The 24,491-nt window shown below is 40.8% G+C and overlaps 2 protein-coding genes across 4 annotated transcripts in view; both read right to left on the bottom strand.

Moving 5' to 3' along the window:
- Positions 1-334: 334 nt before the first annotated feature.
- On the bottom strand, positions 335-17,923 carry LOC142160308 (testis-expressed protein 47-like). Of its 3 annotated transcripts, none has more exons than XM_075215231.1 (8): positions 17,743-17,923; positions 15,939-16,011; positions 14,046-14,140; positions 11,504-11,568; positions 8,135-8,336; positions 6,475-6,631; positions 3,832-3,891; positions 335-661 (listed from the first exon to the last, which is right to left on the bottom strand). In XM_075215231.1, exons 1-8 carry the CDS (start codon positions 17,863-17,865, stop codon positions 603-605), a joined length of 834 nt encoding a protein of 277 aa, XP_075071332.1. In that variant the 5' UTR covers positions 17,866-17,923; the 3' UTR covers positions 335-602. The 3 variants fall into 3 exon arrangements, with proteins under 3 accessions (XP_075071332.1, XP_075071333.1, XP_075071334.1); XM_075215233.1 differs by having other exon boundaries at positions 607-661; positions 3,832-3,886; XM_075215232.1 differs by lacking the exon at positions 3,832-3,891.
- Positions 17,924-19,979: 2,056 nt separating this feature from the next.
- Positions 19,980-24,491, bottom strand: part of USP43 (ubiquitin specific peptidase 43) — a 54,839-nt gene continuing 50,327 nt past the window's right edge. Inside the window, exons 14-15 of the mRNA XM_075216959.1 lie at positions 23,515-23,670; positions 19,980-23,316 (exon numbers count right to left, since the gene is read on the bottom strand). Coding sequence (XP_075073060.1) covers positions 22,286-23,316; positions 23,515-23,670 — 1,187 coding nt within the window. The 3' untranslated portion in view covers positions 19,980-22,285. The remainder of the gene's footprint in view (positions 23,317-23,514; positions 23,671-24,491) is intronic.

The following is a 24,491-nucleotide window of genomic DNA, read 5'->3' as shown; positions in this document are numbered from 1 at the left end:
TGCTTCAATCTTTATCTATACCATTAGTTATTAACCAGCTTTATAATACTTTACTTTTTTGTGTTTTTCACTAAAAGCAAAAACAATTGTTAAGAAAGCTAGAGCACCAAATGTGGACCTAACCATTGCTTACTTCTGTCCACCGCCAAGGGCTCCTGCAATGGGCATGTGAGCGCCAGAACTGGATCATGGAGCAATGGGGGACGGTGGCCTGATCTGGTGGGTCGTGTTTTCTTTTGCATAATGTGAACTACCGAATGCCCGTGCTTCGTTTTCCTGGGGAAGAGATGGCACTGGGATGCACTATGGGGGAGTGGGGGGGGGGGGCAACCCGGCAGAGACGATGTGATGCTCTTGGTTTCTGGCATTTGGGTGGCTTTACGCTCCGTTCGATATGGTCAGTGATTAAATCACGTGGCCCTAGTTTTCTGTTCATATAAATGACAAAATTGACTGCAAGAAGCAAGCCCATTGAGTGTAGCCTTATAGGGTTACCGTGACAAAAATGATTATGAGTGATGGAATACTTTGGGACAAAGGATCCTTAATTTCCTTGTCTCAAACTGCTCCCTGTGAGCTCTTAGCATAAGAGAACCCTACTATCACTGAAGAGATCTTGTCTTCATAGGTGTCAAGTGAGCAGGTGTGGGCCATACACGATCTGTAAAAACAAAACAAAAAAAACAATAAACTAACATTATCAAGAATTTTTTTTCCTCAAAAATAAAAAATAAGATGGTGTAAAGTATCATGCAATAATTATGAAAACTCACTATGTTAAGATAAAACATTCATCTTTACCTGGAGCAGCATCCTTCCGATCCGGCAGGTGCAATGTTCTCCCCATCAGGGGGGGAAGTGGGTCACCAAACTCTACTACTGATCAGGAGCACATCTGACAGCAGTCAATTACATCTCTGTATTTTACCTTGGCTTAGTGAAACACCGTCCAAAACTACATATTACATTTTGGGTAGAGTTCTTTTTTTAATGTATATCCAGAAAAATCTTCCGTAGAATAATACCTATCCGAATAATGGAGCCTTGTGAGAATTTCTACGTGGTTCACAGTATCCTGCTTGACTGAAACAGGACATGCTGAAGATTGGCTCTATGAGTTGTCAGATCAAGGATGTTATAACACTAAAAGATCAGAGTTGCAATTAGCAAAAGCACTCCAGGTCCAAAGAGATGTATAAAAATGTAACTTTTATTAGTTATTATTAAAATCAATGAAATATCTTTGAGTTATACTGATATATATTTGATATACTGATATATATATATATATATATATATATATATATATATATATATATATATATATATCTCATCCCTTGATAAAGCGTTAGACAAAACGTATGGTAGGCGTGCGTCAGGACGTCGTTCTTGACAGGAAGCGATACCAGGACAGCTGCTATGTAGCCGATATTATCGGCACAGATTGTTTTGTCTCCTCCAGAATTAGCTATTACTAGGTAGTGATATACATGTATTTTCAGGCGGTGGTTACATTTTATTCCTGTCATGTGAACTCAGTCGGCTTTGGCATTTACAACCCACCATATAATAATAAAGTGGCACCATAAAGACTTATTCCCTGTGGATAATTGATGCAATGTGCTTTAATAAGTCCCATGTTATTATATACACCGTTTAGAGGATATTTTCATCCGTCCTCACTGTATTAATAAATTAGAGGAGAGTATATATACATTATATACAGATGTTTATGCATGAGATTTGTCACTTATCCCAGAACAATAAATAATGACCTATATATTATATAATTTGGATCTAATATAAGCCTTAGTTAAGATCCTATTGTCCATCTGGACCTGATACCAGCCCTTCTTAACAACAGTTGAATATATTTTTGAGGAGCACATAATATACACGTATGCAGTGTATTATGACAAGATTACTAATGCAAGTTGACACCTCATTTATAAAAATATCTTATAAAGAATAAAGATAGTGGGGTTGATCCACCCATAGACATAGCATTAGGCATCTTTCTATTTAACTGCTGACAGCACAGTGGTTATTGCTGAATGGTTTTGATGTCTTTATTTCTCCACATTTTCTGAACTTTTTCACTATTCTTTCTTTGTTTTTAATATTTCGCCAACATACCTTGATGATAAAGGCTGATTGCCCTTCAATAAATATATATCAGTATAACTCAGATATTTCATTGATTTTAATAATACCTAATAAAAGTTACATTTTCATACATCTCATTGGACCTGGAGTTCTTTTGCTAATTTCAACTGGTCTTTTAGTGTTATGGTTTGTATCTGTTGGTAGAACACCTCCTCATCAAGATTAAGAAATTTCTATAATTCAAATACGATTTGATAGATGTTGGTCCCCCTCCTTGTGCGTTTGTACATTTTCTTCTAGCAAATTAAGTAAGTTTCAGGCACCAAGATTAGGGAGTATGAACTTTCATACAGAAATGTGTTACTTCCTATTAGCTAGTATACAGCACAATACAGACTTATCTTCTTGGTGACTAGTGCACAGACCACGTTTTTGTGGCAAGAGAAAAATACAGACCTCTTTGTAGTGGATAATTTAAAATACTTGTACACTTCCAGCTGCCTAATGTAAAATACGGATTTCACTTTTTGGTGGCTAGTGTACAAGAGAGAACCCCGTCATGTTGGCTAAAGTAAAATGTGCAATACAACTGCTTTTATTTGGCACCAAGTGTACAATATAGAAACTCTGGTGTTTAGCATACAATATAGAATCATTTCTTTGTGCCTAGTGTATAATATAGAAGCCCTCCCTCCCTTCCTAATGTACAATGCAGCCCCCTCTATGATGGCTAGTGCACTCAGTCAGTATCAGGCAGTTGGCATGATATGGCTGTGTTTCCATCCCCATAACAACTGCCGAAAACCCCGAAATAAGATGACCACGATCTTTGTGTGTGTGGTTATCCTCTTACCTCACTAACAGGCCACTGTAAAGCCAGAGGCGATCTGGGTTACTGAGAGCTGAACGCCGGTTCCCATCCATACTAGCCATCACTTTTGTGGTCAAATGTAACAATTATTCTGTTACTGAGTAGCAGGATCAGCCCTTATGGGCCCCTCTAGCTTTTTACTATTGTCTTGCAAAGAGTCACTCGAATTGCCTGTGAATGAGTGATACATTCTGTCCATTTCAGGACATCATCATATACCAGAATCATGCTTCACTCGTTATTTTGGTTTTAAATACCAAAATCTTAAGTGAAATGTGTGAAGTAGTTCGTTATGATTCTTATGATTATCTTTAGCCAGAATCAATGTGGCACTGTACTGTGTATAAGAGTATTCTAGATTTATTAGTATATTTATTTTGTTTCTAAAATATCTGCTTAGGGCAGCCAATTTCTTACCAATTCACCTCACCAAAGCAGTCTAAAGAATGAAGAAAAATGCCTTTGTGTACAAGCACAACCTAATCCAGTAACTAGTGTGTAGGTCAGGGCTCAGCAATCTGTGCTTCTACAGCTGCTGTTGAATTATGCGTGCCAACATGACCAGTCAACCTCCATAACACCTGGACAGCTGCAGACTGCCCGAGCCTGGTGTAGGTAATGTTCCCATACTCAGTCATCGTGGACAACCTGTAGAAAACGTCACGTATATGTACTCTCCTTCATGCACAACACAGGATTAATAATGTTTAGAATTTAGATGAAAGGAATGCCTGCAGAATATGCTATGTTCTACCTCTCTAATGTTAGTTGATGATAAAATGGGACAATGGTTAGGCGGCCGATGAAGCAAGCCGCATGCTGGGATAAAACAGATTGTAATCATGCTACTGTACCTTCCCCATTGATCTCAGGAGCCGACGCCATGGTCTGGTTTAAACTCCCAAACACCTGTCCTTAAACCAAATAAGCAGGTTCAGAGAAATGTCCCATTGAAACCCCTACATCAAATTTTAGTTAGCTGTTTAATTGGACTTGACATATACCCTTTAAAAAAAAGCAGTGGAGGCAGCCATTCTCTGAACAATATTCAGTTGCATATGGGTGCCAGGAAGACATGCAAGCTGGAAGATACAAGAAGTCACAAGACGAGATTGTTGAAACATAGCCCATTCAAAATGATTTCTAACAGAGGACCCAGAAAATAGTTTAAGGCACTAAATTTTGACTCACAGGCTGAGAAGTACAAACATCAAATGATATATAGTGCTTTTTTATACAGTAATGTCACTGCCAGTTACCACTAGCTGTTTTCTCTGCACAAAAGGGCATTAACAAGTATTACTTTCATTATATGTAATAAAAAAAACTAAAACAACTGTCAGAACCCTAGTGTAAAGTGTACAAGTCAAATCATGTCAACCAATGCAACACAAGCCCAAGGTAACAGAGGATTCACTCAGACTCATTGGCTGTCACCCAAGACTGTCCATCACCATTTATCTTAAGCAACTTCCTCTTCTGGTTCTACAGAAGGCTTTTGTTTTCATGTTACATGGGCACTTTTGTGGTTATCGCCAGCTTGGTGTAGCTGTGAGCCTGGTATTTGTTTCTTAGCACCATGATCACTTCTGGAAACATAACCAGGGCAGTTGTTCTCGTGTTAGTTGGATGCTGCTGTCACCAATAAAGCAGCAGAGATCACAAAAGGAGGAAGAGAGATGGAAACGGCAACTACAGCTGACAGCAATGACAGCCGAGCCAAGATGGTATTCAGCAGAAATGGCATTCTTCCAAACCACTTTGTCCTTGGTGTGATTCCACCACCAATCTCCAACCACCTTTATAAACTCCAATAATTCATATCTATGTTTAAGATTATCATGTTAGATGTAGGACACAGAGTTGATCTAAATTGTAGCCATCACTACCTGCCATCTGAATGTCCTCTGCTGCTGGACCCACAGAGTTAAGCTGTCATTGCTGTTGCCATCTCCATTCCTCCATTGTGATCTCTGCAGGTTCCTTAATGGCAGCAGCTACTTTCACAACTTCTGAGAACATAGGGAACAAGTGTCCTGTCTCTGTGTCCAGCAGTAAGCATGATGCCACAGAAAAATACCAGGCACACAGCCACTCCAAGCTGATGGGTGCCCATGAAGCACAAAATCGAAAAACTTCTCCAGACACATAGGAGAATAGGAGTTAATATCAATAATGAAGGACAGTCATGAGATTTCTACAATGACAAGTTTGTGTTTCACATCTACACTGTCGCTCTTCATTCCAACCATACCACGCCACCAGTAAGCTGCACAGAAATGCCAGTCGCCAATGGCTGCTTTAATATTGGTGGTTGGCAATGATTCTACCTCACAGTCACTATACACACTTTCCCAGCTACAACTGTTCCACGACCTTATGAATCAATTGTTCACTACTTCTCTTAGATTGTAAGCTCATTTGCGCAGGGTTATTTTTACTTTCTGTTTCATGTAACTGTAAATTTACAAGCCTTAAAATAGTATTAGAACCATCCGCTATAGCATGTTTAAATTAAACATTTAAGTGAAAACACAAATATTTTGGCATATTTTGGCATGTACATGTTGCAATGACCACTTACGGTCCAACCACTAGGCCTTAGTTAATTTCCCCCATTTCCCACTCTAGTTCCTATACAATATGTCATCCAATACAAGACATCCTGAGCCTGTGACAAAGTGGCTGTTTGTTGTCAGCTTAGAAAATCAATTTTGTATGCACATAATCCATTCTGTGTACATTCTCAATCAGTATTATAATATCTTAATGGTTTATAAAGGACAAAAGAACAAGTTGGTAGAGTCTATAAGCAGTTACAGTTACCGCAGTATCTGCAAGTAAAATATTAAAAGGCTATATTTTCAATTATTAATATTAATGCCGGGAAGTTGTCTGCCCTACATTACAATTATATTTCATCTTTAGCCAGGGTCCTTGGCGCCCTAGGCACACTTTCACATCCGCATTCCCCCCCCCCCCCCCGACACACTTTCATATCCGCGCCCCCCCCGCCCCTCCCCACGTCTTTCCTTACCTTTACTTGCCGCCATAAAGCTGCTCCTCTCTGCTCCGTCTCCTCCCCTCCACTCACTGACACTGTTGGGCCGTGATGATGATGTCACGCCCAACAGTCAGTGAGTGGAGGGGAGGAGACAGAGCAGAGAGGCGGCGGTGGTGATCCATAGCCCCTTCCCCCTCCCCGTGGATTTATCGGAAGCTGTGCGGCGGCCGTGGAAGGTATGGTCAGCGGTCGCTGCACAGTTTTAAAGTAATTTTTATTCTGTGGCGCCATCCAGAGCCCGGCGACCTGGGCAACTGCCTAACCTTGCCTAATGGGAGCGCCGGGCCTGTCTTTAGGCAATAACTTTTGCACAAAGCCTCAGCCACACATACTTTTGCTTTGTTCAGCAAAAACTTTCAAGTTGCAAACTTGAGATTCCTTTTGTATCATGCCCCACCCTCCGGTAAGAAGCCTCAAGTGATTAGTGACTTACCAGAGTCCAAGATGACATGTAGAGGGGTGTCGTAAGCTTGCAGGAACTGCTCAGGTGTGAAAAGATCTTTGCATTGCAGGAGGTGCAGGATAGAAGTTTGGGGTACAATTAACTCTTGCACCTTCTCAAACACAGAATCCGCGATGTTTTTGGAGCCCTGTAGATGGAGACATCAGAAGTAAATGATCAAATCGGGTCACTGATAACCTTATTAATGGTGCTAATGCTTAATGTACATGGTAAATAGATATTAGGTAATAGGTTGTCAGGACCTTTTCCATGTTGACCCATATAACATCTCATCAGTGACAGTGACGATTAAGTAGTATATCTAATGACTGATTGTTATTTTCTGTTGATTTCATGTATGACAATGTATATTGTATGTAGAGATGGGCGGGCTCGGTTTTGTGAAAACCAAATCCACCCGAACTTTGGGGTTCCGAGTACCGAGCCGACTTGGCTTGGTGCCATGTATTAGCTGTAGAATTACCTCACTTATCCAAGAAACAGGTGAAGCCAATGTGTCCTAGTTGTGCTAGGAACTGCCGTGTGTTTGAGTCATTGCTCTGTCGCTTACCATCCAGCCAGTTCGCTGCAGTATTGGTCCAAAAGTGTATGAAAATAATATTGTGACCTGTGATGTGGTCACTCAAAAACTGACTGTAAATAACTTGAAATTAGTGTTAGTGAGGTTAATAATAATGTAGGATAAAAAACAGCAAAATTATGTGATTTTAGCATATTTTAACAATTTTTCTAAAAAAATACAGATCCAAAACCAAAACACGCAAGGGAGGTTTTGGCAAAACCAAAACCAAAACCAGAAGGCAATTCAGATCCAAAACAAAACAAAAAACAAAACACAGGAGTCAGTGAGCATCTCTAATTGTACGTAACCTTGTAATGTAATCTCAATGTGTGCTTTGCTAGACGACATGAGTTTGAACCCATGCAAGTCTTTTGAAACTAGCCAGACCAAGGATAGATAAGGATCTTGGGGGAGTTTGAAGCCCTAAAGTTGTAAACCATCTAGCCACTTAAGTAGAACCAGCAGAGGTGAGAATTCAAGGTCCTGTGAACATTCCCAATCTCAGGACATCTCTAGCTCACTTCGAAAGCCCTGTGACATTTTGGAGATCAATCTGTCCTTATTGACAGCTAAACTGCAAAAAGGTTTAAAATCTTCTACCTTAGACAATAACGTGTGCATTTTCATGAGGGGGTCTATCAAGACTGAAATGTCTCAACTTTCTCAATTGTCTTCCCTCACGCACCAGGTCTTAACTAGTAAGTAGTGACTCTGATTTTATTTCCTATTTTATTTTCTGAAACGTACTTGTGCAATTTATTGTATGTCTTGTTATTAATTCTTGTAACAAAGCTTTGGAACCATTTTTCAGATTAAATAAATTTAATCTAGCCTGTTCTCCATGATTCTTTGTGAACTTATGAAGCCCAGGGAGGCTCATGCTACATGTGTATGTGATTTAGGTGTGAAACATTAATAAGTGGTTCTGGTGAACGTAAGGACGCCATAATAAATCCTTAGTGGTGTCACAAACGGTGTATTCATTGCTAAGTGACTAAAATGACGCCAGTCACGAGCAGATGTTCAGATTATTGTATCTGGGACAGGCTGGGCGTTCGTGAAACTGACCTTAGGGTATTTAGTGAGATGCTTCCCCATCTTCAGTATCTTGGTCAGACACTCGCTGATAATACCATCTGTGGCCTCCTCACTGTACTTATCTCCCAAGTGCTGCCCGGGAACATTCAAGACTTTGTAGCACCACTGGCTGAACAGTCTGTTGGGGATGTTATGAGATATCACCACAATCTTGGGATCCAGAAGTAGAGCCCTGAAATATAGGATGGGATGGCCTGTAAATAGAGTGTAAACATCTACATAGGGGGAAAAAACATGACGGTATATTTAGTAAACTGCGGGCTTGAGAAAGTGGAGATGTTGCCTATAGCAACAATCAGGTTCTAGCTGTCATTAAGTAGAATGCACTAAATAAATGAAAGCTGGAATCTGAGTGGTTGCTATAGGCAACATCTCCACTTTGTTCGTCGGGAGGCGTGCAGAAGCAGAGGGAGTGAAGTATTTACATTTCCCCTGCCAAAAAGAAAACACAGCAGTGCACATTAGGTCACGTGCACGCTCACGTGGGCATGTCCAAGCACTGCTGATCAGATTTTTTCTGTCAGGTGAAATGGAGGACACAGTTTCTGTCTCTGTGACAGATTCTCTACAAATGTCTTCCATTGATGGTAGTAAAAAGGGGAAAAGAGCCCATAAAAGGGCTGTATCCCCCTCTTGACCTGAGGCATTAATTTCTAAAATTGCTGTCAGAGAATTTAAAACTACTTAGTCATCAGATGAAGAGCACAGATCTGTGGGTAAATCGTGTGTATACATTAGTCGCCTGACTGGTCGGACTTTCAGTTGTAGGTACAATCGTTGTAGATAACAGGTTGGTCGGGAAAATTCTCCAGTGTGTACCTAGCCTCAGCAGTAGCCCCAAGCCTTAATCTATCTAGATATGGCACAGTGGTTAGTATTGCTGTCCTGCATGGAATTATGTTCTCCCCAGGGGCCGCAGTGTATAAATAAAGTTCTTTACTTGTACATAGCAACTGAATATGTTGGTGCTACATAAAAAAATATAATACCTATCTGATTACTAACAGACCCTCATCCTCTCTCCCTGAAATATATTGTAAGAAACTCTCACAGTGTCATTTGATACACAGTGTAGACCTAAGAATAGTTTTTTTCTTTCGCTGAGGTCTACAACCACAATTATATACTTTACTTTTCTAATGAGCTTTAATTTTATTTAAATAACTTATTTTTAAGTCATGTTCATTTTAATTTCATTTTTTTCATTTTTTTTTTATAGACTTTGTAATAACTAGGTCTTTGGTGACAAATAGAATGTTTTCAGATATAAGTTAACCTCCAACCGTGTGAAGTTAAATATATCACACATAGTCAGACGCTGATAACTGATTGTTTTGTCTAGAACATTAACATTTGTACCTCGGCTGATTGGCATCACAGCTATTTATGTAAGTATAAACTGAATTAATTTTAAAATATAAGAGAACAGTTATTCTCCTAGTGTAAGCGAGTAGCACAGACAAAGATGGCAATAGGCACAGGCACGATAGCCCGCTCCTCCTTCACACTTCACCTGCAGTAGCACTCGTCCATGCCTCCGTTCAGCTATATACTTCTGAATTTCAATGAAAACTAAATGAGTGACAAAGTTTCGAAAAACACAGGAACAGTAACACTGGTGGGAGGGCTGAAGAAAGCTGGATTTAAAATTAAGACGGAGTTTGTTATTATCTACCTACTACCCTGTGGAAGGTGAGGGGGTGCTTTGGGCATATTAGCCTAGGGCGGCCTGAACCCTTAATCAGACCCTGCCAACTGAACCTAGGCAGGAGCCTGCATATTGTAACTGAATGGGCAAAATTACAGACATGTTCATAATATTTTGATAAGCACTAAAAACATTTTCTAGATTTAAGTAGATAATCCCCAACTTGTGTTCCTGACAAAGACTGTTGCAAAGTCAAATGTTTTCTTCTACTAGTACGGCGGTTCCCAAACTGTGCGCCGTGGCTCCCAGGGGTGCCGCGGTGCTGTCACTGGGGTGCCGCGGGCCAGACCTAGAAAAAAGAAAGAAAACAGGAACTTGCCAATCCGCCGGGCGCCGGGACCCAGCAGCCTCCTCTCTCCCGCAGCTGTCACTGAATATCGACGTCAGTGACAGCTGCGGGAGAGAGGAGGCTGCTGGGTCCCGGCGCCAGGCAGATTGGTAAGTTCCTGTTTTCTTTCTTCGATCTGTGGCTGGCGCCTGGCGCGGGGAAGAGTGTGAGAGGGATTGTAGCAGATGAGGGGGACAGAATGATGGCAGAGGAGGGGGACAGATGGCAGAGGAGGGGGACAGAATGATGGCAGAGGAGGGGGACAGAATGATGGCAGAGGAGGGGGACAGAATGATGGCAGAGGAGGGAGACAGATGGCACAAGAGGGGGACAGATGGCAGAAGAGGGGAACAGATGGCAGAGGAGGGGGGACAGATGGCAGAGGAGGGGGGACAGATGGCAGAGGAGGGGGGACAGATGGCAGAGGAGGGGGACAGATGGCAGAGGAGGGGGACAGAATGATGGCAGAGGAGAGGGACAGAATGATGGCAGAGGAGGGGGACAGAATGATGGCAGAGGAGGGAGACAGAATGATGGCAGAGGAGGGGGACAGAGTGCAGAGGAGGGGGACAGAGGGCAGAGGAGGGGGACAGAGAGCAGAGGAGTGGAACAGAGGGCAGAGGGCAGAGGAGGGGGACAGCGTGAGTGAGGGCAGAGGAGGGAGACAGCGTGACAGAGGGCAAAGGGCCTGGATGCAGAGGGGGCAGTGTGCCTGGATGCAGAGGGGGCAGAGTGTCTGGATGCAGAGGGGCATTTTTGCATACAACTAAATAAGTATTTCTGTTGTGACCTAAATAATTATTACAATTTTTTGACCCAACTACTTCTAAAACAGGACTGCTCAGTAATTATTTTGGAGGGGTGCCTTGAAAAAATTTGGAGACTCTAAGGATGCCGCAAACTGAAAAAGTTTGGGAACCACTGTACTAGTACATCATCATCATCTAATTATATAGCGCCACCCATGGATGTTCTTCAGGGAGAACAAAGCTTTGGGATACATTTTCAAGTTACACCTTAGGTTTAGAAAATTGGAATAGTGGATCATAAATGTCTTATATGGCCATGCCCCAAAGATTGCCCATTTTCCATCACAACATGCAAATTTGATTTTCAAGGTGGGCAAAGGGCATAAATACACAGGCTCAAGACCCTCTTATCACCTGATACACTGGCCTTATACAATATGGAGTAACGCAGCAACACCACAACGTAACAGGTTTATAGTAGCATCCTTCATAAGTTGCGCTGTCTGTTGTATCTGCTGTCTAGGTTGTCTAGATACAAATCCTAGCACACTTACCTGTCTTCTTGTTTTTTCATTCTTTTAAGATCCCTCAGCACACAGTACAGGACATCGCCACTAGACTGGAACACAAAGAATGTCAGACAGCTTATTATGTGTATTCTGCCAAACCAAACACCTGCTCCACACATCTGACCCATCCACTGTTACATAGGGGCATCCATTTCCCATTATGGGTACAGGGCCTACTTATAATATACAGAAATGATGTTTGGGTAGTGAGAGTACCATAGTTTACTTTGCAGAAGGAAGGTCTATAAGATATGATTAGAGAACTTGTATTTGTAGCAAAATCACTCTGAGCTTTCCCAGAATCGGCAAAAACATCCGTGAACATTCTTGTTCCAAGCACCTGAAGCGCAAAAGACACTTACTACAATTTCGGGGTGTGAACTGGGCGGGGAAGGGGCATTTTGTCATTGTGAATTTACAGTAGGGGCGTGCCAAACTCAAGCGCACGCAGCCACGCCTGAATCAAGCTCTGAGTGTCAGAAAGTTCCTTTTTTTTTTGCCGTATCTCTTGGTCCAGCTAAAAGGGCTAGTCCTGAGTACTAGTGATGACAGTCTCGTATGCATGCTGCAACATGTGCTTGCAATCACAAGCAACTGTAAAAAAGTGTATACATTAACAACATTCTAATATATGTATTTCATGCCACGATTCCATGAGAATTGTGGAATTTTGGATTTAATTCTGCCCACTTCACTAGGAAGTGGGCAGATGTGGGAGTTTGCCATACTCTTCTGGGAGTCTGGGAGACCTTCCCGGAATCAGGGACATTACGGGAGAGTTGGCAAGTATGGAAGAACCCCATAAAACTAAAGAGATCCCCAAAAGAGAGAGGGGGACATTTTGCTTGGAAGAGACCCTGGAGTGAGATTGCTACAAGAGGCATGGTAGCTGAAGAACAAAAGAGAAGAAAGAAGCCAATAGGAAGGCAAGTAGAGGAACGGAGGCATGAGGAAGAAAGCAGTATGACACAGTGTGATGAAGGGAAGGGGGGAGGGGAAGCAGGATGGCACAGAGTAATGAAAGGGGGGGAAGCAGCATAGCACAGAGTGATGAAGGGGGGGAAGCAGCATGGCACAGATTGATGAAAGGGGGGGGAAAGCAGCATAGCACAGATTGATGAAAGGGGGGGAAAGCAGCATAGCACAGAGTGATGAAGGGAGGAGGGAGCAAAAGCAGGATGACATAGTGTGATGAAGGGGGGGCAGGTGCAGGGGGGAACAAAAGCAGCATGGAGGGCGCATTGTGATCATAAGGGGCCACAGCATGGTGATGAAAGGGCACAGTAATGTGTGTGTGACGGCACAAGGGGCTTGTGGCAATGTAATATGTGCGATGGCACAAGGGGCTTGTGGCAACGTAGTATGTGTGTGTGATGGCACAGGGGGCTTGTGGCAATGTAGTGTGTGTGTGTGTGTGTGTGTGTGATGGCACAGAGGGCTTGTGGCAATGTAGTATGTGTGTGTGAGGTATGTGGTGTCTAATTAATGGGTGCTATTTTGTTTGTGGAGTGATGGTGGGGCAATTTAATTTTAGAGTGGAGACTATTAATTTAAGATGGGGTGGTTTGGAGGCTATTAAGTGAATGCAGGGCTGAGTTTGGGGGACATGAAATCTATTTATTAAATGTGAATATGAATTATTTAATGGCAGTGACTGTTGCGAGAAACAGGTATATTTATTATGGGTAAATGCTATTAATTTATTGCTGGGACTGTTTGGAGGGAAGGTAATAGTATTCCCATTTAATAAATAAACCTATTCCTTTAACATTGGGGTTGGTTGGTGGAATATAGATCTATTTATTAAATGAGAATAATATTATTTAATGTTGGGGCTGGAGGAAGACCCAAGTATTAATTGTGGGTCCTGCTGATTTAACGCCGGGGCTGGATCGAATTTTCTTAATGTACCCATTTTTTTAAAAAAAATAGGGCCCCCAATATTCCAGGATCCAGACTAGCTGCAACTAAAGAAATCAGCAGCCACAGGTGGTGAAAGTGACAAGAACAGGCATGAGAGAGCAGTATAGTCTGTCAAATGTTCTGATTCTAGTGGGGCAATCCCGATTTTTGGTGACTGTTCTGCCCAATCTAAGGGACAGGTCAAGACTGTGTACTCTTTATATACACAATGCATTCTATATATACTACACTATGGTGCTAGCTGTCCTTCGTGAGCTTACCACACCCCTTCTAGTGGTTTGGTAACGCCTCTCTAGTGGCTGGCCACACCCCCTCTGGTGAGCCTCTACCATTGCATTCCCCCTGTGGGCCCTTCAAGCCCCAGTCCGACACTGGGGGAGGGGAGGGGGGGGGTTAGAGACGCATCCTGCTGTGTCTGGTGTAGTAGAGCACAGCAGTTCATCCCTCGATTTCAAAAGCACACGTATCCAGAGATCCGTGCCTTGCTAAATTCGGGAGTATGCAAAGCCTAAATACGTGCTTATTGCACTGAGCGTGGGTTGTGCTCAGAATACAGGTCTTGATGAATCAGGCCCACAGATGGGCAGTGTGCAGTTTATTCTACCTCAAGAACATGGATGGTGTACGCAGGATACATAAGCAGGAGACCGGTCACATTTTCTCCCTGGTTATACCGCTGGAACTGCTGCTCCCAGTATTCTGCAGGAGAGGAGAAGAATTAGTCTCTTCCAATATAATAAATATGTTTTGGCATAACTTAACAATAGTCATAGACACTGTCCCAGGGTCCAGCAATACCAGCTTGGTCAGCGCCATGCACACCTATCTCTGCCAAGCTTTTGGTCTCGAAGGTCCTCTCAACCAGCCAGCAAAAAGATTTGGCAAGTAATAATGAGATAAGTAATGTATTTATAGTCCAGGGACCTGTGCCAGATTACTTGGAATACGAGTGACATGTTCCTGGTTTTAAGATGGAAATTAGTGGGCACCATAACAATTGTTCTAGTTACTAATCATTTCTACTTTCTCCTCTGGAAATGACGGCTTTACATTACCAATGCGACTTCTTTACCAGTCACATAAACGACTCCCCCAAAATACAGTATATTGTAATATTAATTAGATGACATTAGCACTCTGTGGGTCCATTAATATGCAGTGATAAGTATGGTTGTTATATCACGCTTATTAAAAAACAAACAAAAAAACCCCACTTATTGCAGCAATTCATCAATGAGACAGATGGGTAATGTATGTCACGTCACCAGGCCAAGCTCACGGACACGCACGTGTGATCCAGCTGGCCGGTAGGCGCATGCACAGTAACTGATGGGCCAGACATGACCTTTCAGTTCCACTAGTAAAAAATATAAATTGTGAAAAAATAGATTAAAATATTTATGAATATTGAGAATGGAAAAAAATATTTATTCAAATAATCATTTTTTTTCAGTAATTTTCTTGTGTGATTGCCTTCCAGAGATGACAGTAACAGGACAGAACTAGCATTGCCTCAGTGTTGATTATACCAGCTTCCCCAAGCTTTGAACGGTGCAGCTATTGCGGACAGTAAGCCCTTGATATATAGGGCGAAGTACTACGGCTGGTGAAAACATCTGTGTTCACTGGACATAGGACTTTTGTCGCCCCTTGATGATAAATGTCCCTGTAGAAAAAAATCAGCACTGTCCTGCTGGACAAAAGGGGTAGTGCGCCACATGTGTTTAGTTTTAAAGATCACTAGTATAAAATAAACAGCATAAAAACCCATCTTGTAACATTTACAAATATATATGTAAAAGTTACCGAACTAAAGATCTTTCACATGCTAGCTGTAAATGGGGACTTGAATGTGCACGTGTTTATGGCCCTGACAATTAATATTTTGTTCTTTAGTTTCCGCTGTCTACAGTATCAATCCATGTGTAAACAGAAAGTGTTGTATAGTGAGCACAACCCCATCCCCTTATCAGATTTTGTGTTCCCAGATAAATATGGGATTATTATTAAAATGAGATACGACTTGAGATGAGCCACAGTTAAGAGAGGTTCCCAGTGGTGGATCAGTGCACCGCCAGGACCATAGCAACATAGCTGGGCATCATGGGGAAGTGGGGGAATTAAGGCTACCTGGGACCTCTCACATCCAGTACTCATAGCTACTGCACCCTAGGGGGTGCATAACAATAGGTTGTTATGTCTCTGGGTATTCCCTGTTTGTTTGGAATACAAATTACGTCAATTAGGTTAAACTTACCAGTTGAAAAATTTGACATGAAGGATGTAATTGACATTTTTACTATTTTTACCATGCACATTTTAGATTGTACCCACAATCCTGCAATAATTGGCACAGACTGATTTGCCATAAACTGGATTATGGTTATTCACTAACTGTATTTACGCAATAGAAAATTCTTGTGTCTCCCGCGGTTTGCACTTTTGTAAATAACCTTTACGATGTCATAATCAAAATGTATCATGTATCTTACTGCACCTCCTAAGTCTCTCTTATCCGCCAATTCTGGAGAAATCTTGGACACAAAGATCAGCCGATGAAGAAGCGATTTCTAAAAGGAAATAATTTGACTTTATTGAGAAAACACTGTATATATTTATAAGATATAGAGTTATGTCAACCAAATGATCAAAAATGTATAATGTAAGCTGGGTACAAACTAGACCAGTGTTGGCTAACCTGTGACACTCCAGGTGTTGTGAAACTACAAGTCCCAGCATACCCTTCCAGCAATAAGCTGCTATATATTGTCAAAGCCTGCTGGGACTTGTAGTTTCACAACACCTGGAGTGTCACAGGTTAGCCAACACTGAACTATTATTATTATTATTAATATTTATTTATAAGGCGCTACAAGGCATCCGCAGCGCCGTACAGAGACAAACAAAATCACAATACAATGGGAGACAGCACAGTACAGTAAACACAGCAACTCAGTACGCTCAATGCACAGCTAGAGAGGGCGGGGAAGGGGGAGGGAGGATCCGAAAATGACGGGGCCCAAGAAGGGGGGCGTGGAAGACAGGGAGACCCCCAGGGGGGAGGAGGGAGCGAAAGTGGATGTGGGGTGGAGGACCTTTGAGGAGGAGGGCTAAGTAGCTGGAGAGCAGAGTTAGAAGTGGTGGAAACAGGAGGAGAGATGGCCCTGCTCAGAGGAGCGTACAATCTAAGGGTTTAACATCTAACTAGATGTTATTCAACCAATTATCGTGCCAATCACACAATAAATGTGTTCGGTCCGATATTGCATTAGTGTATATGCTCCCACCATCATGTTTTATTGTACGAAAGCACATTGTATTGTTTTGTTTGATTTTATAACTGGACTACAAATCTGTGTAAACGATTGAACAATGTCGTTCCAATTCTGCAGTGTGTAAGCACTCACGACCAGCAGTGTAGGCAGATCTCCATAGAGTTTACAGAGTCACCATCTTTACAGCAGATGGTTATGACTGATGAAGAGCACAGATCTGACAGGAAATCATGTTGGTGTGTCCATATACATCTGCATGCTGATTGGGACTTTCAGTTGCTGGTAAACTCCATACAGAAATCGCATCTGCAGTCATTTTCTGTAGTGTGAGCCCAGCTTTATTTTGTATGAAATATGAGTGTAAGATGCTGTATTTACAATAAAGTTGATGAAATGTGATCAGAAACTCTATACAGCTCTGGATTCAGCTGAATGAAAGCACATTGACACTAGTTTCTAAGATCAGGGAGAGGTGCCACTGGAAATGTGTGTTAAAAGCATGGGTCAAACACATCGCAGACACCCTGTCCACCTGTGTCTTAAAAATAGTAAACTTGAATTTACTCCTGGACAAACCATGTTACAGTGCAAGAGGTGCAAAATAATACATTTTTTGCATGCAGAGAAAATACTGGCTGTGTTTTCATGTAGCACACACATACTGGTCAGCTTTACTTTTACAGTAAATTTAAAGTTGATCTAGGACATGCTCTACCCCACTTATAAATCTGTCATAACATTTTAAGTTTACCTTCCCTCCAACGTAACATGGTTTTGCCAAGGTGCAAATTTGCTCCTTTTTCTTTTTGCTTTGCTCCTCAGCATCAGGCTGTATATGTGGACCTACTAAAGGCACAAGTTTCCTTCGAATGCAACAGATCCGGGTTAACTCACACTATTAGAAGTAGGCATAGTAATAAAAGAGCCTGGCTGGCTGTGAACACAAATATGCCTTATACTGAATCGTGCACTATATCCCTATGCAGAAAATTATTTCAGTGTAGTAATACACAAAATAAGACTTACCACGTCGTCCCTGGCGTTTAGCAGCATTCGCTTGTTAAGCAGCTGATGGAAGAAACTTGTCCCTACTTTCTCTGTGGTTGATTCAGGCTTCACTGACAGTTTCCTGAACTTCCCAGCCTCCATTACTTAATCCTGGCCAAATATATATATTTGTTTGAAAAGACAAACAAAATATAACCAGATAACCTAATATCAGTTAAAGTACAATGTAAGCAACTTAAAAGTACTTTCAAAATTTGTATCTACAAATAAACGTTTCTGAGTGGAGTATAATCTGTTTACACCCTGTATATTTACTTTTGTGGTATCTTAGTAACAGGACTGGCCTCCTGCTCTGATTTAATGCTTCTTTGTCTGGTTTGTTGGCATTTTGTATTACCTTCTAGGCAATCGCCTGTTGCCAAGTAACTATTTAAACACATAATTAGCTGCATTCTAATACTGAACCTGTTACTCTAGTCTCTACCGCTTTCATTTTACTAAGTTTAAACAGTTTTAGAACTGTACAGTTTGCATGCTACCATTCTTAAAATGACAAACCTAACATTTAAATGCAAAATATTAACCCCAAATAATGTTTCTGTAAGTTTATTTCTAAATGTATTAGATAAATTGAGGATAGGCAGCATGGTGGCTTAGTGGTCAGCACTTCTGCCTCACAGCACTGGGGTCATGAGTGCAAATCCCAACCATGACCTTATCTGTGTGGAACTTGTATGTTCTCCCCAGGTTTGTGTGGGTTTCCTCCCAAACTCCAAAAACATACTAGTAGGTTAATTGTCTGCTATTAAATTGCCCTTAGTCTCTCTCGGTCTGTGTATATGTTAGGGAATTTAGACAGTAAACTCCACTGGGGCAGAGACTGATGTGAGTTCTCTGTACAGCGCTGCAGAATTAGTGTCGCTTTATAAATAGAGGATGATGATGTAATGATGTTTGCCTGGCTAGGGACAAAGTCCCCATACCTGATTGGAAAATGATCCTCTATAAAGTCTCAAATAAATGAATGTACACAAGAATAAGAATAAAGACTTTTCTTTAGTGCTTTGGCTCCAATAACACCATCTTGAGACTGTTACCAGAACAGACATCGCAGGGGTACAAGTACCACAATACTTGAATAAAATAGGCTTCCCTTGTACAAGCATGGTTGAGCTTTTGCCAGTGGTAACACCATTAATAGGGTGATTCACAACAAGCTGTTTTCACCAGCAATAAGGTCCTATGAAGTATTAAAATTAAAACAGATGAAAAAAATCCCCCAGATCAGCAGAAAACTGTCTCTATTCTGCCCCCTTTAGAGTGCTGTGTTTCAGCCCTGAACAGAATTTGGGGAGGGGGGGGGGGGGGATTCAGGAAGACAATACAACCTGTAAATGTTGGTACTCACCACAATTGTTTTGTTTTATGCACAATTACAAATGAAATGAACAGACACCACGAAAGAAACATCATTTTTGTTTACAATTAATTATTTTATTTAAGAAACAGATAAAATAGAAACATGGATAAAAATAAAAAAAAAATCAAGAATTATTGCATAGAAGTTAATTTTAAAAACATCTGACAAAGTTTATTTGTCCAACATACCAAAATAGCTGCCATTACAAGGCGTTTTAGTCATTGACATATATATTTTATATTTATATATATAAAACCATCTACTTTTTACAATTTTAATAAATACGATTTATACTTCACTCCCAAATTGTGAGAGATTTTCGTTGTAGTTTCAGGAAATGCAGCACAAGTACATTGATACTGATCTCAGTATTATTCATTTGCGTTGTCCTTTCCCATAATCCTTCATCTCTGGAGAACGTTAAGGTGTACCCATTACCTACACACAGAATGGACAGCCATTTTGTGCGATGAACAAATATTCACAAGAATGCAGTCTATCAGTTAACTGTAAACCAATGATATCCTCAAGGTACAATTCCTTGTGGATTGATAGGTTGGATTCTCACAAATATTGGTTCAATCTACAAAATGGATGCCTCCACTGTGAATACCAAGACGAGTACACTGTAATTATATTCAATTCTAAAAACAACAATTAGAAAATGCCTCTTTATGACAGTTCTCCTTACAAACCTTCTTTTGAGGGGATATATCCACTTTATAGAGTGCAAACATGTCAAAACAATTTTTTTTCTACAATACAGTGAATAGTCAAATAGCAGTTTTGCGCCAAAAATTGCCTGGCACCTCAGGGGGTTGTGAATGTATGTGGATAAACTTTACACCTACATTCTCCTCCAAGTATCTAAATATATGACCTCTTTCATTTTAGTATCTGACACCTACTCATTCTGTATAATGATATAGTGACAGTGAATGAGAGTGCATGAATACACACACACACACACACACACACACACACACACACACACACGTGATGATGCACTGATCTAATTCCCACTTTTAATTTATATTAAAACATAGTAGTATTTACTATTTTTTTTTATCTAAAACAATTTAAGTTTTTTACATGTTAATTTTTCTCTTCATCCTTTTGCTATCATTTGTAGTAAAACAATGGTTACTAGTTGCCTACACACAGTGCAGAATGCCATTTCTGGACTGAATCAATATACCACATACTCATTTACTAGGACCAAGACCTCCCTCAGTAACGCCACTAGTTTGTAGTACATTGATGGGTTGGATACTCATGAATTTTGATTCCGCTCACAAAACGACTGCCCTCTTCTGTGTAAACAATGAATGCTCTTAACATACGCTCATTATTACTTGGTAGATTTATTTTACCATAGTTCACATTGAAATCATCTGTTGAAAAAGTAATGAAAAACACAATGCTGAGGAAAATGTATAAACATTTTTCCTCAGCAATGTTTCTTTGTAGTCCATATGATAGATGACGTCTATAAGCCTTTTTATAGTTTGTGCTTCTGTGGTTGTATACCTATTTATTTTGTATACTTCACGTAACGCCATTTGAGCTTGCATTGAAAGCTTACTAAATATTAGCAATTACTAACAGGGCAAGTGCTGGATCTGTGAGTAACAGACATGTTAACATATCATTCTCCCGCAGAAGCGGACATGCTGAGTCAGGGAAAGTTCCTACATTTGCCCTTCAATAAAGAGCTTGTTTGTTAGCATTGTTCTGCCTTGTTTTCTAAAAAATAACCTTGGTTTAAATAGTTTTATACTTTAAAACCTAAGTTATTTAATCTCCTCTTGTCCCAATAATAAATTACAGATTACATTAGATGCTGCTCGACCCCATCCACACAAGGCGGATCAATACTCTGTGTGGGGGTCTCTTGTTATAGAGAGAGCAGAGCAGTCTGAAATGTGATCAGCAGACAATCGGGCTATATGTGAGTGCCAGGACATTGCGAAACACAAAAGGGGGAATTCAATTTAAATTAGAGCAATGTTCAACTGCTCACATTTTAAGGTACTACAGCATCCAACATCACGGATTTCCTCTATTGGGTGCAAGGCAAAATCCACAAAGTTGCATCGCTGCAGATTGCCCATAAGGGGCGGCACATGTGGGAGAATTAAAATCAGAGCCCCTAAGAATAGTGGAGGTCCCATGGAGGGACGCCACAACCAAAGTACAATTTATTAGAGATTTAGTAAAGTGAAAAGCTCCTTTATTTCTAGATAATTAATAGTTATACACCGCTATACCTCCTGCCTTGGTGATGTCACCAATTCTTTGTTACATAAGCCCTTAAGGGTTATACTATTTTGCTTTATTAGTAAATTATAGTTTAGCTTTTATTATAATGAGTTCCCCACATTTCTCTACTCCAGGACAATCATGAGACTTTTTTGCAGTGACACCCACTCCCTATAAAATGTATATGTTTTAAAATACAATAAGTACAAACTAAAGTAGATGTCACATAACCCTATCAGCAGCAGAAGATACTGGATCTCAAATGACTGCTTAGAATGATGCACCTGGAGAATTAGAGTGTTTACTTGGACAAAAATCTTCTTGCATTTTCTAAAAAGCCCACTAGGTGGCGATGTTACAGTTGACATGTGTAGTCCTGCATATAATGTAAGATTGTACCCTATTAAAAGCTACACAGATTTCCTTCTCTCCTAGAAATAAAATATAGTCAGCAACATTTTAGGATACAGTATTCACCCAGGACCGCTGCTTCAGGTGGGGCCACAGAACCACAATTTTCATGATTCGTAAGCTGTTGCAAATTTGTAGCTAGAACAGAAATATGATGTTTTAATATTGTTTAAAATGGTTGTTCAGTATGGTATTTTCGTAATGACCAGCACTTGCTCTGCCTTTGTGATGGCGAGATCTTCAGCATCTTATTCATCTATTTATGGCACTTTGAGAGCTGATGATTATTATGTAATAAATGTGTGTTGATAATGAATGTTATGAGAAATGAATACAGTAAAATATAACACAACCCAGATGCCATAACCTGAATGTCTTCAGTCTCCTGTTAGGTAGTCTTCCTTGTAACACATACAGTAGATTCTGTGACTTTTCTAAACAGTGGCGCCCCCTGTGAAGAGTTCCATCCTAGAAGCTAGACTCAGGCACAGTTTTCTTTCTCCCTAGGGAGGCAGTTTGGTATCTCGTTCTTTGTAATGAACCTGAAGATGTCTTTTCTGCTGCAACCTGCCTGGTGGGTTGATGGACAGCACTGCCATTCTTGTATAGGGAAGTAGACCTCTTCAGAGTCCACTCTGCCTTATTCTGTACATTGGATGAGCTATGAGCCCGTCTGATGTCTGTTGGAGATTTGTTGTTTTTGAGGTCCTCTTTCTGACGTCGAGGTATTGTGCCACTAGTCCTTCCGTCAGACAAAATCCCATTGGATAAAGATGTCCGTGATATGCCATTGTGGAGCTCAGAAGTGCTGGGGTTCTCGGGTAACGTCTGTTTCCTAGGCTCTTTCCTCAGTAGACCTGTCTTCAACTTTGTTGACTTCCCTTCCTGTTGTCCCTCCTCCGAGGCTCTCATCTTGCTGTTATCTCCATCTCTTGTAAGGGTTCTTTGGTTGTTGTCCTCCTTTTTACATGATGATGCTTTAACCTTTACAGTATTGTCAGCAGCTGATGAGCTTCCTCTGGTTGGGCCATCCCCACTTGACATCCTCTCTTTGTGTTTTGATTGTGCAGGCCCATCTGCTTTTCCTGCCAATACTGTATTTTCCTGGGAGTTCTTCTCCTTTGGCTTACCCCGTAAGGTGTCTGTTTTTGAGGAAGATGTCAAAAGTTTTGACTGACCACTTGTAGAGCTGTTTCCATTGGCACCCTGGACATTCAATTGGTTTAGCTTTGGCAGAGGTCTACTAGATGACTTTTCTGTATTGGTGGCGCCAGTCATCAATGGCACAATGGACTCATTGGTGTACTTTGGCCGACGTCCTGATTCCAAATATTCCACTAGCTCACCGGTCTCACGTTTTGGCCTATCCTTTGAACCAAACGACCACCGCAGAGGCATTGCCTTACTGATACTCAACTTTATTTTTGTAGCGGAGGACACTTTCATACTCGCACTTCGCCCCTTTATTCCCCGGACAAAAGATTTTGATCCTTTATCACCTGTAAGAAGCATAAGGAATAGTTTGAGACCATACTTATAACACACAGATTTTTTAAAAATTTAATTCTACACAAGTACATTGACCACAACATAAATTTATTGACAGCTGCTATGGGAATAGCTATGGAAATGTATTTAAAAAAAAAATAGAACAATGAAGGTTTATGAAGATATACCCTAGAAGATAGTGTTTGTACCTTTCTCTGGGTTCTGCTCTTTATTTAGGAAGACGGACAAGTCTGGGGATTGTGGCAGAGGGGTGCAGCTTGTGGTGGCACGAGATACCAGGCTCTCTCTCTTACCTCCGTTCAGTCTGAGAACCCAATGATCAGATATGGAAGAACTTATGGAACCTGTCATCACATCACAAGAGAAACATTTCATGAATGTCTGATAATAGATTTCTAGATAACAAACAAAACCAACAGACTGAATTGCTAATAACTATTCTATTCTAAACTAATCTTGTTCTCCTTACTCTAAAGAACCATAAAAGGCCAGATAAAATTCCCTTATTAATTTGCTAGTATAGTCTAAGCTGCCCTTCTGGTTGTAAATAATGGTAAACAAATTGCCTACCTCCAAATCCATTTATTGGCTTGTAGATGTCCTTTGGAAACTTTTACTAAATACACTGATTTATTTATCTGGCTTCCGTGCTTTTCAGCCACATTTTATAACACCAAACAAGCTGATTATTTTCCCTGCCCTGGGAGTTGACACAGCTCTGCTCTCTACAATTGGGATTGGAAAGCTTCTTTGTGTCATATTCTAGGACAAAGGAAATAAACAACACTGCCTGGTTATATAAACACAAGGCTGAAAAGCACAGATGCAGAGTAGAAATATAGGACCTGATTCATTAAGAAAAGCAAATAAGACAAAAAGGAGTACATATGCTCCTGGACAAAGCATGTTACAATGCGTACATGTTAGTTTATTATTGTGTGCGTAAGCAAAATACTGGCTGTTTATCATGTAGCACACAAATACTTGATAGATTTATTCCTACACTGAAATGTAAGGTTGATCTAGGACATGCCCTATCCCAACTATAAATATGTCCTCACATTCTAAATTTACCTCCCCCTCCAATGCAACATGGTTTTGCCAAGGTGCAAACTTACTCCTTTTTTTGCCTTGCTCTCCCTCAGGCCCATAGTGTTTTAGTAAA

Source organism: Mixophyes fleayi, chromosome 6, assembly GCF_038048845.1.
Source record: "Mixophyes fleayi isolate aMixFle1 chromosome 6, aMixFle1.hap1, whole genome shotgun sequence".
Classification (NCBI taxonomy): domain Eukaryota; kingdom Metazoa; phylum Chordata; class Amphibia; order Anura; family Limnodynastidae; genus Mixophyes; species Mixophyes fleayi.
Note: the sequence above shows the minus strand (reverse complement) of the source record. Positions and strands in the feature narration are given on the sequence as shown.

Coding starts and splice junctions, on each gene's coding strand:
- LOC142160308 (XM_075215231.1), bottom strand. CDS start 17,865: ATGGAGGCTGGGAAGTTCAGGAAACTGTCAGTGAAGCCTGAATCAACC. Junction 11,569..14,045: donor ACACCATCCATGTTCTTGAG/GTAGAATAAACT, acceptor TTTGTGTTCCAG/TCTAGTGGCGATGTCCTGTA. Junction 3,892..6,474: donor ACATGTCATCTTGGACTCTG/GTAAGTCACTAA, acceptor ATTTGGTTTAAG/GACAGGTGTTTGGGAGTTTA.